Genomic DNA, 19,266 nt, shown 5'->3' on the forward strand with positions numbered 1-19,266 from the left:
CATATGTATCTTTTTGGCATTATCAGTTCTACTCACTCCATAAGTCCATTGAGTTATGTTAGTGCAAAAGAAAGTCTTTGTTTGGTGGGAAAATAACTTTTGTCCTATTATCTGTTGTCCTGAAAACCGGCTTAACAAGTGAGAAGAAGCTGAACTATAAGGAATTTCTACAAAATGCTGATAAGATGTGCCAAATGCAGTATTTTTTAAAGATCTTTTAAGTATATTGCAAATGTTTTTTAAAAAAATAAGGCTGTGGTTAGTAAGTGATTAAAATTTTTTAAGAAGTTGATGGTTTTTCCTTACTGGTTCATTTTCTATGTGTGCATATAAATTCATGTATAAAAATAAGTACCTTTTTCTATATAGGCCAACATCATCAGTATCAATTTTATATTTGAAAGTTTGCACTGAGTGGCATATTAACCAGGCAGAAGCTGTTTTGAGATTAACATTGTAGTTTGCACTAGTATTTTATTTTTTCCAAGGTTCATTTTTTTAGGACCACATTTTTGTTGCCATGTCAACTCCATTTGAAAGTATTCTTGGGTCAACTCATTCTGGTTCTTTCTAAGTCAGAAATTGAATATCTTATCTGTAATGTCTGTTTCTAATACAAATTCCTACTTTTTAATCACCGTTTACTAAACACAATTGTACGTTGTGCTCTCCTTTGATATTTTTTTCCCTTTAGTAATAGAAAACTGAAAGGAAAAATATAGTGTATCAAATTGGATTAATGAATTTAATTGATGATGGATTTCTCTCTATTGTATTAGAAAGTATAAGACCATGATTTCTGTCCTATAAATAACCTTAAAGGCCAAGCATATAAAGGCCACAGCACTAATTATGGATGTCTAGCTAGAACAAGCTAACCAGTTTGTGAAGTAACACTTATACCTTCTAGTTATGATTCAGCTTTTTTAATGAAAGATTTTCGAAAGCATCTACTTCAACTAACCATGGAGGTAAGTGTAAAGAAACCAGTTCTGCCCAAGGGTAGTAAACTGTGTCTTTTATTGATAATGTTGAAACAGCTGAAGCCCCATCAACCCTTCCCATCACCACCAGGGAGTAATGACTGTGGTACTGTTAGAAAAGAACCTTCTAAAACACATTTAAGGCTTAAAAGCTATATGCACTAATTAACAAAATGCAGTGAACATTTAAGCTGCTAATAGCCGCAACATCCCTGATGCATAGACCTTCAATATGCTAACACTGCATAACAGTTCTCTATTGTGCATCTCTTTAATGAGGGTAACTGTGTCAGTTCTTTTCTTGCTTCACTACCTGCTGTGTATGGAAATTATGTACACTATTTAGCACTTTCTTTCAACTTTTAAAGTGCATGCATATTACACAGAAGCATTACATCTTGCATTAGGGTAAGGGACAGCTTTTAACAGGTCTGACTTCCTTGTAATTTCTTAAATGCAACTTTTCTTCTTCTTAAAAAGCATGCACCAGCAGGGATTTTGCTCTCAATTTGCATTTCTTGATTGGGGATTTACTTCTGTTTTTCTCTCCTGTGTCTCACACTGCTTATAACTGTGTGGCAAAGATCTGTTACAGAAATCACTTTCTCTCTAAAGGAGAAACCATCTAAAGGAGGTGTAAAGAATAGAGAACATGCATCATAATGAAGGCAGGATTTCTCAATACTGTTCTTAGTAGCAGGCCATACACTAGTGTGACGGTATTGTCAAGCTGAACTTCAAAACACTGCTTTTTGCCTATTTTGTTCACCATATTTGATGGCTGTCATGTTTTAATTAAAAAAAAGCCTAAATAGTTTGTAAAATTGGAACCATTAAATGCTGTTCCATAGCTGCCATTAAGTAGAGAATTAATTAGTAGTTGGGAGGTGAAAGGAAAGGAACACTAGAATGCACGATAATGAAATTTAAATTTTATTATACTTTGCTGTAGCTGCCAGCCCAGGGAGATTGTTAGCTAGTTAAAACTGAAGTCACAATTAGCATTTCATACACTGATAATCTTTCTTATGACTTCATCATAGGAAATCTTACCAGAGTTATCAGTTCTTAAGACTTTATTGTACAACCAAATTTGAACTCGACAGCTCAGACCTTAGAATAGTTGCTATCCAGATTAGACTAGGAATTGGCCAAGGTGTTCTTGGTTCACAGCAGCAATTCCACTGCTTATGTGTAAGTAGCATTCACTGCCAGGCTCTGAATCTTGTGCTCCTTTAGGTCTTTTGCAGCTTGAAGTTATAGAGAGCTTTGAGAAAAGGCACTTCAGCCACACTTTTCCCTCCAAAGGCTGAAGATGATGAAACAAGTGGTACCCATATTGAGTAACTCTACTTAGACCTTGTTTGGAAATTTTCTTAATTGGTATTTTAACAAAGCTTTGTAAGGTTTTCAAGTGGGCATAAAGCAGATCATAACTTTAATTTTCTTCTTCTTTACAGAATTTCTGAAAAACAGTAACTTTAGAAAATTCACTTAAGTCATATGCTTATGGTTTATTTTGTAAATGCACATCACTTTTAATAAATGTTTAAGGAGTTTATTAAAATGGCATCAGAGTAGCCTGAATCTTGTCTTTTGCTTAAGATATGAAGACCTCATCATGAAGTGCTGGTTAAGGTTTTGGGTGTCTGTGACCAAAACTACATTTTATGGACTGTAAGCTCAAGAGTCATCCATAGTGAATAATTCACCAAGATATTTTTGAAATACTGTGTTTAGCTTTGCAAGACAGTCTGCTTATTGTGACTTATGCTGGGAGTATAGTATAAATAATCAGAACTGCGAACTGAATAAATTATGGTTGAAAAGTCTACCACCACTGAACTACATGTGAACTGCAATATACTATTTATTTCATAGTATATACAAAATTGAACTAGTTAGGGAAATGGGTACAAAGCTCTCTCTTCTAGGTAAGTTCTAGCTGCTAGTACTTGTCTCCTTCAAAGCTCTTTCCTGCATGTTCTTTTGTTTTCCAGCTGAGAAATAGTATCTCTAGGAACAGTTGCTTATGATAGTAAAGCAGTGAAGTGTGGCTTTAACTGTAAATTATTCTAAAATCCGATTATTTCAATTGTTTAGTTTGTCCTCTTTCTAAGCTGGTAAACTGAGACTGCCTCTTCTTTTATTTGAAAGTTTATGGTCTGAAAACTTTGCTGTAGTCTTGTTCTTAACTATTTCTTGCACATTCTTTAGTCTGAGGATTGTGAAGTTCTTGCATAGTGCTCGAAAGTTGCACACTGTAGAAAACCATACTTTTACAGTGCCTCACAAAAAGACCCAACCACTTGTGTGTATGTGCAAGCAGGTTTGCTTAAATATTCTTTGAATGAGTTCTAGAAAATACACTTTCTCTAAATCTTGCTGTGTTACCAGAAAAACTAGTTTACAAGATATGCTGAATTCAGACTTTTTCCTCCACCTTGTTTGAGATAAGCATGCTTATTCCCCATTTGAAGGATGTCACGATCACACTGAAGTCTCTAATGAGTCCTAGTGGCAACATCATTCTATTTTTATGGAATATATTCTTTGCCCCTGCCTGCCCAGGCTTTCTTCCATTTAATAATGATTTTCTTAATTTCAGTCATATGGAGAAGCTGCAAAGTCTGAATCCAGATATTTGATTTCCCTTCTCTTTAACTTCATGTTAACTTACCCAGGCAGCATTTGCACAACTAAGGCAAACCATTGCAGGAAAAAACCCTACATTATTAATAATAAAATAGTGCTTTTTTGTTGCTTTTGATTGTTTCTTGGCAGAAAAACTATACTGAATGTGAAATACCTGTCTGTGCTGAAAGTGGGACTTAAATGTTTTAACTGTTTCATTTTTAAGTTTCTAAAATGTTTACCTGTCCATCACAGTGCAGGCTGAATGATAGGTATTTCTTGCATATGTGTCAAGAAAAATGCCTCCCTGTTTTGAGTCTTGTCAGGGTCCTGAGAGGTGCAAAATCCGAGATTTTTGCTTTTCTTTTTAATGTCGTAGAATAGTAGTTCTGTAGTTTAACTAACTAAAGCACAACTCAGCAGCTTTTGCCATAACTTGCCATTAATCACTTTTATAAATACAGTCTTTCTGTGACTTTTGTAGGAGAAAAGTGTGAATGCAAAATTTGTGGATGGGATACAGACTTTGTGTTTGGTGTCCTGTGAGGGGGAAGTTTTCTATTTACTAATGTGAAGTCGTGTTCCAATTTGTAGTGAACAACTGGAATCTTTACAAGTCCAATTTTTATTCCTGTTTACTTGTTCATTGTCTTTTCTCTGAACAAATCCAAGTGATGTTGGTTTAATGGTGCATGGTGTTATGCCATGATGTTTGTAGTATCTCATGTAAGCAACATGGAATAATATTAGGTATGCAAAGTACTGGGAAAGTGGAGTCTTTGCAGTGGGACATCAAGGAAGTTCTGAAGCAGCTTTTGCTGCAGCATTGAATGCTCAGCCATCATGGCTATTAAGAGCAGTATCTCCTCAGCTGTGAAATACAAATGGACAAATAGAGTTTGTGGAAGCTAAAAGCACTTGCAAACATTGGGCTGTTTTGGATACTGACACTTCCCTCGCATAATGACCGCAATCTAAGAAGTATTAAAATGGACTTATGTTGATTCCAGGAATGTGGTGGTTTCTTCCTTCTGTTAGACCCACTTTTCGACATATCCTTTTCTCCATTTTCAGTTTCTCTTTAGTTTTTTACAAAGCTGCGTATGGAACAAGATTTTCTATAAATAGAAGCTTTCAGGAAATCTTTATTATTTTGGAATCCTATTTCCTGTGTACAGTGTTTGGTTTTCTTTTTTAAAATATGGTTCTTTCACTGCTTTTCTCAACTTCTTTATTACTCATCCTGTAGGGTGGTTACATGGGAGAGCACATTATGGGTAACACCATGTTGTTCACAGTTTACTGTGATAATGCAAAATCTTTTTGAAGACTCTATTCTGTGTGATACAGAGTTTCCTAAGGGCAAATACGCTTTTCCCCCTTGTTTTGTCTGTAGCAGTTAGATAAATGTTGTCTGACCATGTTTAGTTCATTCTGCTCCATTTTTCCACTTGCAATTTGCAAAGTAGATTCTGTTCCCTTACATTTCCTTCAAAAATACTGTATTGAAGTGTAGAAACATAAATGTTCTCATCCTGACTTACAGCCTAAGCAGCTGAGCACATTAAACAAAAAACTCCTTTCACAGCAGCTATTTTGTGGGTATTATGCAAGATGTTCTGTGCTTTGATATAACAACTCCTAAATAAAGTGTATTGCAACATGAATTTATAGCAAAACTTTATGCACTTAGTCTGGTAAAACATGTTGAAGGTGGGGAAGAGAGCAAGCTGTTGTAAACTCCTATAAAGTACAGAAAACTTGTACTTTCCTTCCATTCTAACAAGTGTAAAACTATTGAGGTTAAGTAGGTGGGGCAACCGGAAGTAATTGCTAAGGCCAGTGGCATTTTTGTGGTTTAATAAAGGCAGAAGCTAATTATTCAGTTTTTATTTAAGTGAAATGATGCCAAAAAGGAGGTTCCTGCAGAGCAGCTGCACTCCTTCAGTGTTACCCTAATTTACCACAGACACAACTGTCACAAACAGAACTTTTAAACTTGATATATAGCCACGAAAGTAAGGAGCCCTTTGTCTGGAGTGCATGCAGAAGAACTCCTTTATACAAATCAACCGGCAGATGACGGACAATGATGAAAATTTGATTCTTTGAAGTCATAATGGTCATTGAAATGTGTGAAATTCTGGTATTGAAAAGAGAGCGACTAGCAAGACTCTAAATCCTGGGTGGTTGCTGGAAGCTTGCTGGGAGGTTTTTCTGTGTTTTGACATCAACTTCCCATTGCTTGTTCCCTGTTTCCTTTATTGAGAAAAAAAAAAGAGGGGGGAGTGCTAAACTGTAGATAGTTAGTAGTGGTTATGTACAGTTTCTGTCTATGTGGTGAAAGAAATGCCATAGAAGAAATATGACACCTTTATGCACACCTGACCCATCTATTCAAAAACACTTGTTTTCAGAGATACTCTCAATCATTTTGTCTCTTTCCCATTAATTAGAGAGTTCCATTTCTTGCCCCCTTTGAAATTTGTGCTAGTAGTGGAGGACTTAAAAGAAGGAAATTCTCGTTTCCTTTATAAGTCATCTTCATGCTGAATGCTGCTTTCATTGACACTGCCTCTGTGAATCAGTTTTTCTCCCTTCTGTATAACAGATTTATCATTTCTTATTACTCTTACCACAATACCTTTAGCAGGCTTTCCACCATGACAAATATTCTAAAATAGTGTAAGTTATTAAAAACAAAACCACCTATATTTATAAGCAATTTTATATGATTTCTGCTATTTAAAACCAGTGGTTTGTCCCTCTCAGCTGAATCCAAGAAGATACAAAATGCCTCAAAATGAATATTTACATTTTTTTGAATTAAAAAAAAAATCAGTTTGCTGCTGAAATAAAGACCATTTTATATATGTATATATTAAGAAAAACAAAATGTCAGAACGCACCTTTTAGATGGTAGCCTGTTTTAAAAATGTGAAGTAGGCTTACGAATTTTTGTAAAGCAAACCTATACACTTCAAATCTCAACTCTTTTATATTGTCATCTAATATATCCAAGATTTTGAATGCTGAACACCTCACTAGTATCTTAATATGCTAATACAGCAAAATTCATTAAGGAACACTTAAAAAAAAAGAGATAGTAATGTGAAACCAGCTGTCAAAAATATCTTTGTTTTGGAAAGTTGGTTCACAGGTAGTTTCAATGAGAACTTGAACTCAGAACAAAGCACTGAAGACCCAGTAAAGAGTTCAACCCAGTGCAGCGTAGTTCTTTTCAAGTATTATATTGTTTTAATGGCATCTTGGAGCGGGAGCTTTAGCCCATTGAAATGTCGCTTAAAGGACAGGTTCTTCTGTCACTAGCTGGAGCTGTGTGGATGAAATGATCACAATAGAGTGTTGTAATGCATTTTAAAAGTGTGAGAAATCAGTTTGTCTAGACTAAGAGTGTGCCTACAGGGAATAGGAATTTTAGAGCTTCTGTGCTCTTTAGGTGTCAAGTATGTGATAGATGCCAAGCCTTTTTATTCCATATCTTTGGCAACAGCTCAGCTATGCTACAGTACCTTACATGTCTACAGCAAGCAAAACCAGTGATTTTATGTCAGGACAACTTGGGCTTCAGAAACCAAAACCTCATTGTCCTAACAACTGTGTGTTCAATTGCCAGCTTTTAAAATGGGGAAGATATCAATAAATGATTGCTAGATTCCCAGAAGGCATGGAAACTCCAGCTATAATGAATCTAAGTATGAAGAGCTAGCAACACCATGTAGATATTTTAGTTTTGGAAGGCAGGCAGGTTTTAATTTTCAGTTTGAAAAGATTTTTATGAGATGAATCCTATATTATTAGTGAAGTAACCTTGATTTGAAGCCAACTGAGTGCCCAAAAAAACATGGCTTGGAGGGTTTGTCTGGGGTTTTGGTTTTGTTTTCATCCAGATGAACAAGTCTAGGCATTTCTTTACTGTGGTTCCCTCATAAATACAGCATTTGCTGGGTTTTAACCCTCTTTTTAGATTGTGTTCTGTATGCACTAATGTGTAGTAGTTTTACGATTCTCTGATGTGAAGGCTTCAGAAGAGGAAACTACATGTCCATAATGTTATTTAACATAGTATCTTATTTTAGTAATTCCAGATAATTCTGGAAGAATTCAAAAATCTCTAAATCTGAAGCATAGAATTCATAGTGGACTTAAGAGTTGCTGAGAATAATAGTAGTTTAAAAAAAATTAGTACTTTTGAACTCATTTTGAAGTTTGGATACCTGAAAGTATTTGATGATAGCAACCCCAGAATTTTTGCGTATACCAGATTGTTTGAGAGGGGAGAAAGAACTTTTGTTTGAATATTCTTACATTTTCTCAAAAGACATGTTTGTTAAATACAGAAATAAAGGCTAATATAGTAGCCTATTCCTATAAGCAGGCAGGCTGAAACATTGAACCTCACCAAACTTTACTGCAGGTAAAAACCCCTTTTTGCTGAACAAAGCACTATGCCAATTCAAATAAGAAAACTTTAAGCAATTTTCTTCTAAACTATGGTTTAAGCTTCAGCAGTGAGAAATATCAGTGTATCAGAAGGTATTTTACATACATGTTGCAACATTCCAGTGACTGGTAGTGCTTCTATTTCATATCACTGCTAGACTTGTATTAAAAATAAGCATGACTTGGTCCTAATGAAAGCATTTGTAATGGAATTGTTAAGATATTTTGACAGTTTCTTGTGGTAGTCTTGGTAGAAGTGTCAGAAGTTGGAAAATCATAGTGCTTGCTTCTTTGTTGCCCCTGCTGTTCTAATTGCAAATACAAGTCAAATGCTTTAAACTTGCTCCCTTGTGTAGTTTATTTATTTTCTGAAGTAAAATGGTAGTCAGCAGGTAGTTATGTAAAGCCAAAGTGTTTTAATTAAACTGTTTTGCATTCCATGTTGTGGCAGTACTGCCGAGGTGAGCTCAATATTCCCAAAGTTTTGCTGCACTTTTCTGGACTTCCACCCATTTACTACTTGTTCCTGAAGAGCGAGAGGAGGGGAGGGGAGGGCAGGGAGGGAGACCGAGGAGCTCCCACTGGCCTTTTAAGTATGTAAGGAGCAGGAGTAGTTTAGCCTCCTTAGAGATGGATTTGATGTTTGATTTCACTCTTTGCTAGGGTGAACTGACAGGTTAATTTTATGTAATTACTGTTTAGTTTTTAGCGAGAATGTTCACTTTAATTATATCAGATGCTGCTGAGGGTAATTTTTCACAGCAATTCTTGCGAGGTTTTTCCCATCTTATTCTTTGTTAAAGTCAGTTAACATTTTTAGGCTGGTTCTGTCATCCTTCAGTTTTTATCTTTGTTAGCATTATTTGTTGAGCCCTCAACAAGGCTCATGCCTCCTTAGAAGAGGAGGGCATCCTACTGCTGATTACATACAGTGTTGCAGTGTTGTTTTTCTTGGCAGCTTGGAGTTTCCAAAACCTTTTGTCCTTCACAAAAATACTGAAGAATGTTACCAAATATGTCAAATGTCCCTCTCTTGATCTTGCAGGTGGACAGAAGAACTCACTCTCAAATGCTGATAGTCATAGCTTGAAAGATGTAGAGGGAATCAGTTTTATGTAGTAACTAACAGCTAGAGGAATAAGGGATCTGAATTCTAGTATCTGCTTTGCTGTCGCAATCAGTAGAATTTTGTGCAAGAGGTACTAATCTCCTGCCTCTTCCTTCATGGTAAGCATAGCTTCTTGAGTCACCATGGATGCTGGTGTCTCTGAATTACATAGAGTTAAGCCCAAGTGGAAGCACTTATACTGCAACACATATTTGACTGGCTGCTATTTTGGTGAATCGTCCTATTCACATGTAGTTTAGACTTCTAATGGTAATGTAAATTTTTGCAATCTGTTGATGTTTCAGTCTGTGTTGTGATATTTGCTTTAAGGAAGAAATAAAGAGTTTGTACATTTCCGCATTTGCTTTAACTGGTGCAAGTTGAAGTAGTCCTGATTTTGCAGCTGTGGACAGAGGAGGATGGGAGGAAGTGTCCTGTCCCTCCTCTGGCACTACCTGTTGTGTCACTGGGAAAGGGCAGGTTCAGGTAACTGATCCATGCAAAATCTAATTCAGCCAGGGGAAGCAGGTTGATAGCAGCCCCCACATGTATCTGTCTCACTTTTATACAACAGAGCTCATAATGTACTTCTCTGCAATTTTTTTCTCCTTTTGTAACTTTAAAAATAAAGCATGAAATTCTGTAAAAAGCATAAACTATATTGTTTTACAGGCCTCTTACGTAAATCTTTTTTTAACAAGTTTCATTATGTTTTTCTTAGGATATCTCTTCTTTAACTGGTGTCCCAGATGAGCACACCAAAACCAGAAAGGTTCACATTTTTGTTCCAGCACGTAATGCAATGCAGTCAGGAGCTAACAATACAAAGAAATGGAAGATGGAATTTGATAACAGGGAGCGCTGGGAGAACCCTTTGATGGGCTGGGCATCCACGTGAGTAATGACTGAATTTGAAAATACTTTTCTGCTATATTTGGCTCTTACTAGTCATGTAAATTTGAAGTTTGAAATATCCTTTCTCTCTGTAAATCTACTTGTGTTTTAACAGTACTTAGAGTAAGTGGTTGGGTTTGTTACTTGTATGATCAATAAGCAGATTTTAGCTCACAGCATCATCTGGAAGAGTTTGAAAAAGGTATTAACAACCAGAAATTTCAACTCTTATTTTTGTGGTGATGTTACTGTGTGGCAGCATCAGGGCCAGAAGTTTATTAGTTACCTGAAGCAGTAAATCATTCTCAGCTCTCCGTTGCATCTTTCAAACATAAACAGCAATACTTAACTTCTGGTGGGTTTTTGCAAAGTATTATAAATATCCCAAAGTTCTAAAATGAGGAGAGATAACTATTTTTTTTTAAATAAGGCAGCCCAACTGTTCAAAATATTACAGTTTTTTGAATATTGATAATATTAGTATTAAAAACTCTTAAACACAAAGCCCCCAGGAAGGTGCTACTCATATGCAGTAATTTAGAAATGTACTTGGATGCATCTGATTTTTAATTCTTTCTTCCTTATATATATTATCTGCATTTCGCAGTGTGGTTAGTATTCATGTAAACTGTGAGGACTATGCCAGCAATTGCTCTGACAATACTGTAATTTTGATTTGAAGCTGTCTTCTTTGAGGCATATTCAGAATAGCTGATTATTATACATAAACCAAAATCAACCGCTAGAGATTATTTTTCAGACTTCAGAAAGGATACAATCCTGTCTGCAGTTCTAGGCAATCATTAGCATTTAGAATTGAAGAATGCAAAATTCTATGAAGACAAACTTAAAACCTTAAATATGAAGCAATTTGAGAATGCATTTTCAGAGATTTATTTGCATTCTGAATCCAGTCACAGAAATTATACTTTTTATTTATAAAATAAATGTATCCAGAAATATTAGTTCAAAATAACTCTGGAATCAAGCCTACCTGTTATGTTGATTTCCCACAAAAAAACTGAGGAGTCTTTACACACCTTTTTATTTCAGGTTAGGGAATGGGGTTTCTCATGCATGAGCAAGCTCCAGGTAGGACAAAGGCAAGTGCTGTGTTTAGAATTGACACTGTTACATTAAAGGCTTCACAGATTAGTTCCTATCCATTAGATTTTAAGGAATTCTTGCAAGGACACTTTGGTGTTACCATTCAACACCCATAAATACCTACGAAGAGTTTCTTCTCTTGAGATTCAATTTCTACAAAACGCAATTCTTAGACATTTTTCTATTTACTTCTGAGTAATGTAATGGGATTAGTGGATTAAGAGCCCTTTAGGGTTTAGAGATTAAGGCCCTTTTGCCTCTGAACTCAATATACTTATTTACCTGTAGGTCTTTGCTCTATTTCTGTCATTTTACAATCTGGTTTGCTTTCTTTTGTTGCATTTGTTGTTTCTTGGATATAGGGGCTTTTTCAGTGAAAATTACCCAGCTTTAGACGTAAGTACAAGGGACCCATGGTGTTTATTATTAATTGGGAGGATTTTTTACAAGAATATGCCTATAGATTTGTCTTGAGTACACCTTTTAATGTAAAGCTGTAAACTTAGAAACATATGAAGTGCATGGTTCCCATTGTGCGAGATCTCCTAAGAGAACAAAACGTGGAGTCTCAGTTTGCAGTGACTGAGCAAGCAGTTTGGAGTAGGCATAGGAAATCCGGCAGCACTGGTATTGCTGCCACTGTCAGGGCGTCATGCTGGACATCCCGAACTCCAGTTTGCTCACGTGGGTAACTGACTTATGGGAAGAAATTAGAAAGGTATTTAGATTGAGTGAAAGCTGATTTCACATGAAAACAGAACATATTTATGCACAGTCCTCATTTGACAACTGTCTCTGTCCTGGAAGGTTTTTATCAAGTGTGCAGTGCTGAACAGGCACTGGTCCCTCACTACACTTCAGAATTAAAACTTCTTTGTTCCCACTTGGTAGTGCTGAGAACATTTTTCCAACCCAAATCATGGAAAAGAATAATGATTAACAAAAGTTGTCACAGTATTGCAATATACTTGGGGCACTTGATTCTCCACTGGTCATGTCATGGGCTAATTCTTAGTACCTAATTCTCTCTTCTACCTTTATAAGAGAAATAGTTAAACGTCTTCAAGAGAGCCTATCACCGTGGCTTGCAAAAATGTAATTTCTGTGTTTATCTTGGGGTTTTTTATTAGTTGTAGTTGTTTTTTTCTTATTGAGGAATGTATTGGATATATAGTGAACTCCATTTTTCCATGTGTACATCAGATAAAATTACTCTGTTGTCTTTGCTGGAAGCTAGATTCCCCCTCTTCCCCTCCCCCTCTGCCAGTCACAGGCTTTGTCCTTTATTGTAGAGAGTTCAGTGTATCTTTGGTTGCTTTTTCTCTTCATTTATCCTTCTAGCTTCAAAGAGAGAACAGTTGAGAGGCAGCTCCTTCAATAGTTTCTTGCAATTTGGTCTTGTCTTCCCAGTTGTCTCCCAGGCTCATAGTCAGTGTTGTCTCAGGGAAGCATTATCTAATCATTGTGCTGCAACAAGAAGTATCTCATTTCTTTAAAAGTTAGAACCACTTTTTTTTTAATCCTTTCTCATTGTTCTTACATTGAGCTTTTATAGCAAGAAATAAGGCAGTTTGACGTTTTAACTGAGATTTTAATTTGTTTCAAAAAACCTTTTGCTGTTTGAGTCCTTTAAAAAATGCATTTGAGGACTAGCTGGTCATCTAAAGCTAACCGCTGTGTATCTAGTTAGCTAGCAGTTTGCATTTTGGAGCTTCATTTTCAGTGGTGGCCTGTGATCTGTTTGCTGTACTGGGATAATTTGTGGAGGTCATGTGACCTCAGCCAAAGCAGAACTCTCAGTATTTTTTAATGTACTTTTCAGTCTCTGATTAATTCCTACTCCACTCACTTTGGTATTCTGCTGTTTTCTCTTTGAGATGATTCCTCCTCTAGCTGCTCTGCAGGCTATTGGTCTCCTTGAAATGTTCAAAATTACCTTAAGCCTCCTGCTCTTCCAAAAAGAGAGGGACTAGACATCTTTAAAATTAAAAGGATTGTTGCAGAGCACTTATTATAGCCTCAGCAAGCAGTTAGATATGTTTGTCTAATAAAAACCCAGATTAATTTCTGCCAGTAGTTGTGAGGGAAGTTTAACAGACTGAAAGAGCGGAACAATGCTCTGCAGAAAGTAAGTGTTAATCCTGGAAATAATTAAAAATCAAGGGATTTTGAATCATTTGTGAGGTGGTGTACTACAGAGTTGTGTAATACAGCATTTGACTAACATTTGATGTGCAGACATGATTAATTTCTGTTTCAAATATACCTAAAATTTGTCATCTGATTTCTTACAGAGCTGATCCTTTATCTAACATGGTTCTTACTTTCTCTACTAAAGAAGATGCCATTGCCTTTGCTGAAAAAAATGGTACGTATTGTACATACTGGGTATGAGGCATTCAGCCTTCCATAGGCAATCTTGATCTCAAAGTATTAACAACAGAAAAAGTGCAGGATAGAGTATGTTTCCTTTATTCCACAGAATTGGTAGACCGCAAGTGTTCTACTTGAAGAGGAGGAAAATGGGAAGGGGAGATATTTGCAAGGGTGCTGAAGACCTTCCATTTACTGCAAAAATGGAAGCCTCTTAGCATTAATACTGAAATACTTTTGCAAGTGTCTGTGTCTTGAACAAGAACTGAGCCTTGCTCAGGTCTCGGAGAAAAATTAATCTTTATCTTTAAGGGTATCCCAGGCTGAGTGTCCCAGGTACATGGTAGTGTGATCTCTGTCTGAGAGCTTGACAGGAGATTCTGAGTTCTCATTAAGGAACACTGTCAGAGCCCTTATAAATGTTTGATAGTCAGAAAAACTCAAATTAAGTGGCTACCAAATAAGCATGTTGGACTTCAGTTTTGGCTGTGTTGCAAAGTGGATTTATTGTAGAAGGAGCCCATAAGGATCATTAAGTCTTAACTTGCTGCTCCTCGCAGTACTACCTGAAAGTAAACCATATGACTAGGAGCATTGTCGAGACGCTCCTTGAACTCTGACAGATTTAATGCCTTGGTCACTTCTGTGGGTAGCCGGTTCCGGTGTCCAACCACTCTTTTCAGTGAATAATTTTTCCCTGGTTGTTGAGTCTGAATTTCCCCAGATGGAGCTTCATTCCATTCTCTGTGTCCTTTCGTTGGTCTCCAGAGATCAGCACATCCCCTGCTGCTCCCCATGAGGAAGTTGTAGATTAAGCATGTTATGACTAACACTTCCCGACACTAAAGTCTGAACACTTACACTTGATGATCATATTTGAGAAAAAGACTGTAGAAAAACCAGAATCATTACTTAATATTCTTCTTGCTAATGAAGTATCAGAAGGAATGTGTCTGTAAAATTACTTAGTTATTTAGGCTTGTATTTTCTAATAAAATGATGGTACTACAAGCAGTACCCACAGTCTCAGACTTTTGAATATTCAGGAGCCCTTTTTTATGTTGGCATGAGTTTACTCTTTTTTTTATTATTTTTTTAAACCAGTTCCATTTGCCTTAAAGAGTTAGACTCAATGCTTAGTGCTCCTGGATTACAGGAAGATTAATTACACTGAGTTAAAGCCAGGAATAATGCACATGAAATGTAAGATTCTTCAGAAGCCTTCCCCATGGTCTGCAGCTTTCAACTATACTTAGTCTGGGTAAATAGTAAATTTTCTTGTTCAGACCAAATTATGCTAAGCTGTTAGATGGCTGATGTTGTGCAGCCCAAAACCAGGATAAGGCCATTAACATATACATTGAAGAAACTAAAATGTTTAATGTGCAATTTATTTGCACTTTCTAATGGTAAAGGCTAGTATTTAATTTGCCTGTTCCTCTTTGAATGGATTTTTTTTTAGCCTAATAGTCTTAATTTTATTGAAAAACGAATTGTATTCACAAAGAAATTAATAGGATCATTATATTTGCATTGGATTTACAGATTACTGTGCTATTTTACTAGTATTTTGTAGTGTTTTATGGATCAGTATGAAATTTGGGAGAATTTGGTGTTGCCTCATTTATGCTTTTGTAATGTTCATGTCATTTCTAGAGAAATTTAGGCCATGAGAGAAAAAAATTAATATAATGAGCTGCTCATGTCCTCTCTTTGTAGATGTTTTGTCCTTTCAAAATGCATATGCAAGTAAAATGCATTTGTTCAGTGTAGAAAGCTTATGCCTTCAGAGGTAGAAATTAATCTCCATTGTGCATGAAACCTACAAAAAAATCTTACCAACTGAACTAAGGCTGTGACTTGGTGTTAATATTGGTAGTTTAATATTCACTTAGCTTGCACTCTTAATTTTTTCATAATTGAGCTGTACCAAACTTTTCTGTAGCTACTGACTTGCCTAAATTGTTACTTCATTTTTATTTATGCATATCATATGTGCAAAATGTATACTGTAGTAATAGCTTCAGTATCAGATGTAGCTGAAAATACAAATTTACAGTATTTACTTCTGCTTTTAGAAACAAATTAGAAATTCAGGCACACATTTACACTGGGACACAGCTCCTTAGGCGAGGTATTACTGAAACACATCTAAGTCTAGGAACACAAACACTTAACTCTGTCCTTCCTGCATGAACCACCCAAATTTTCCATTACAAAATCCCTTGAGAACCTCAAGTTTAATTTCTGCAAATTCTAGATACTGCAGGTTATTTTGATATGGTTGGGAAACTTATGAGTTCTTTCTCACCTAAGAACTTCAGGAACCTAAAGCAATCTATCCTTATGCCTGCCCCATCTGATGTGTTTTCTAATGTTGGAATAACAGCTCTGGATACAGTAACGGGAGGGATCTCTGTCCAAAATACTGCAGCTGAGAATGGTCTGAGGTCAAGGCAAGGAGGAAACACTTGTAACTGGATGAAATTAAAACTTTTGCCTGTTGACCTAAATTCTTTTTTGTCCCATCTGACATCACCGAGGCAGTTGTTTAAAAACATACAACTTTAGTAACAAGGATAGAGAGTTTTTCTACTCCACAGTAACCTTTAGTCAGGTGATGAGGGTGTTGTTCCAAGGACAATGAAATCTGGTTTCTGTCTACGTGGCCTGTGTGGCAGGGTTCTGGGCAAGAATAACTTCCCGCACCATTGTGGTGTTTTTGTAAAAGTGACCTCTGCTCTCTGTCATGAACAACTGAAGGTGCCTGACTGAAGGAGTCTGTTCCAGAGTGTGAAACCTCATCACATATGGTGGCCTCTTGCACTCGTTAGTGAGATGTAACTAAGCTTATGAATTTTGGATAGCTGTGGCAGTCCAAGTCATTGTGCTGGCAGTTGTGAATCTCTTTTAGAGGCACTCGGCCCCTCTCCATCTAGTGTATAAAAAGATGAAGCAATACCTTGGGGCTGTAGATTCCATTCCAGCAGCCAAGTGCCTCAATGTTAGGTGTTATAATGCTGAATGTTGCAATACTGAATTCTGTCTCTGGATCTAGTCCTGGCTGTTTACTCAAGCTTGTATTTTTAATCAGAACAGGAGGCAAAAGCCAGTGTTCTCACAGATGGAAAGAATATGTTTTTAAAATATCTATTCCAGTATTTCTTACAGAGAACAGTTAGCTTGGAAATTACGGGGAACAGTTAACTGGGAAATTAACAATGGCTGAGACTAATAAACATGAAGAAAATGTTGGTGTGACATTTGTGAATACACTAAGTTGAAGCAGTGACATGACAACTTGTGTATCTTACAAAACATTTTGAGATGTAGATGTATCTTGAGTGTTTTCTGTGAACATCTTAAATGTAAAAATTCAGATATATGTTAAACATTGTAGAACTTAGAAGTTTTGGTTTTAAAACTAAGGAAGAAAAGTACTGTCTTATAAGTATCACTTAAAACTGCATATTTAACCACTTCTAGCTTCAACTCAAGTATCTCAACTTTGACTGAAATATTGCAGCTAAAGAGACCAAACTTTGGAATACTGAGTGCTGCCCTGGCAACTTTCCAGGCACCTGGAGGCTGCAACCAATTTGCATTTTGATTTACATAAACACTAATGTCTCCACCTCCTCTTTTCTGACATTTTTTAGCATTTCTCTTGCTTAACTATCACATAATTTACTTGTCTTCTATCACTTCATTCCCTTTTCTTTTGCTCCTAATTTTTTATGTTCTTGTAAAAATGTTAAGTATCAAACTCCTTTCTAATGTTGAAGTTTTTTTTTTGCTCTTCCTTTTTTTTTGATTCTCCCACCCTTTTTTTTTTCCTAGCTTTCCAAGGTCTCAGTTTTCTCCCAGCCTTTGGGATTGATCCTCTGTAGGTTATTTTTTTCCATGTTTCCTTATCTTTTACATTTCCTGTGCCCATATACACAGAGCCTTAGTGCTTCTGTGATGCTATGGAGTTGTGGAGCCATGAACTTGCAGGACAGTCAGTGTTCCCTGTCGAGCTTTTCACTGATGACTGTCAAGTCTTTTGCATGGAGGTCTGTAGTATGGTGAAGGTTTATCAACTGAGAGAATGGGCATTTGTCACATTTATGGCAATTCAGTATTCTCTGCTGCCAGCTGGAAAGGAATAGATTAGTGGATGCCTATGTGGAGAAATAGATATTAAAAGCTTTAAGTTGCATTTGCTCTGTAGTGTGTGCTGAGAATATTTATAATTCTCATTGTTTCTTGTCTCCCCCTGCCATTACCCCTGTAACCTCCAGGCTGGAGTTACGATGTTGAAGAGAAGAAGATTCCAAAACCTAAATCCAAGTCTTATGGTGCAAACTTTTCTTGGAACAAAAGAACAAGAGTGTCTACAAAATAGGTTGGCATTGGCTGTGTGACTGTGAATAAAGTCAGCTGTGCTATATTTATAGTACATGTATAATACATCTTTTAATCTCCTAATAAATTTGACCTTTAAACTACAGATGCATCTTGTGATGTCTATTTAAAATGTTTTTGATGTCTCCAATTGAACCTGTTACAAACTTCCCTATAAATAGAGGAGATTTGGAGTGTTCGTGCTTCTAAAAAATTGCTGTACTAGGAATCTGTCAAAAGGAATGTTTGAAATCAGCTGCAACTTTAAAGATTATGGTTGATCTTTGATGGTAATTTTATATCCACTATTTTGTTTAAATTATCAGCCTTGCATATACAAATACTTTCAATAGAATTTGGGGTTTTTTTCTTTTTATACAAGACAGTTTTGTCAGTTGAAGAACAAAGGATGGGTATCACTCAGACTATTCTGTATAAATGTATATTATATAACCTCCTTTTTGCCTAAATTAATACTGTCATTATTCCAGAAGCACTTATGACTGGAATAGAAAGCACTGGGTTTTATGTTGGATATGGAGGAGGTTTAGTCTGAAAGATTGAGATTGCAGTTGCTTCTCTGTGATGTTGTTGAAGAGTGAAACTAAGCCAGTTAAACATTCATAAATGTAGTCAGAATAGTGTTGGGTGCCTCACACAGTATCAGCATATACTAATTATATAATTATACTTCTGGGTTTTTTATTGCTAGTTACATGTTTATCTGCATTGAGGTTTCCTCTTGCTTAACAGGAGATGTGGTGATAGCAGACTTGACATAGAACATATATTCTAAGCTCAGTTTGTCTTACATGACACTATTAATTTTAAAAATGAACTGTGTTACTTTTGGAATCCTTGGTTACATACCTGTGGCTGTTGCTTTGTTCACTTATAACTTAACAAATTCAGGTATCAACATACAGTCAGTAAAATGTAGATCAAACTGAGGGAAGGTACACCTTCTTTCTATGCAACTGAGAGTTTTATCCCAAATGTCACAAAAGATGAGAGTTGAGACAGCTCTCTCCACATATACCTAATAGTGGTGTGAGTACTATGCACTTAGTTTTAGCTAAAGAAGGCATAAAACTACCTTGTGTTGCCCAGATTTGATTATATTCTTGTTCCAGTTTTAACCAACTACCCTATATGCAGACTAGCATTCATTTAAAGCATTGGGTTTGACCCAGTTTCAGCATAATCAACCAGTTGGATGTTGTCACTGTTTTCCTATCACAGGCAAGAACTGCTATTGCAATTCATCTTCTATCAAATTTTGAATGCTGCACTGTGCAGTGGAGCCTGAAGTCATCC

At 36.3% G+C, this 19,266-nt stretch overlaps 1 protein-coding gene across 1 annotated transcript in view; it reads left to right on the forward strand.

The window, feature by feature from the left end:
* NDUFS4 (NADH dehydrogenase (ubiquinone) Fe-S protein 4, 18kDa (NADH-coenzyme Q reductase)) overlaps window positions 1–18,055 on the forward strand; it is a gene marked incomplete at its 5' end in the record, with an annotated part of 27,296 nt that extends 9,241 nt beyond the window's left edge. Inside the window, 3 exons of the mRNA XM_009075719.1 lie at window positions 9,911–10,083; window positions 13,485–13,558; window positions 17,847–18,055. Of these exons, the coding sequence (XP_009073967.1) occupies window positions 9,911–10,083; window positions 13,485–13,558; window positions 17,847–17,950 (351 nt within the window). The remainder of the gene's footprint in view (window positions 1–9,910; window positions 10,084–13,484; window positions 13,559–17,846) is intronic.
* Window positions 18,056–19,266: the final 1,211 nt, after the last annotated feature.

The sequence above is a fragment of the Acanthisitta chloris genome, unplaced genomic scaffold (genome assembly GCF_000695815.1).
Source record: "Acanthisitta chloris isolate BGI_N310 unplaced genomic scaffold, ASM69581v1 scaffold10435, whole genome shotgun sequence".
Taxonomy (NCBI): Eukaryota; Metazoa; Chordata; class Aves; order Passeriformes; family Acanthisittidae; genus Acanthisitta; species Acanthisitta chloris.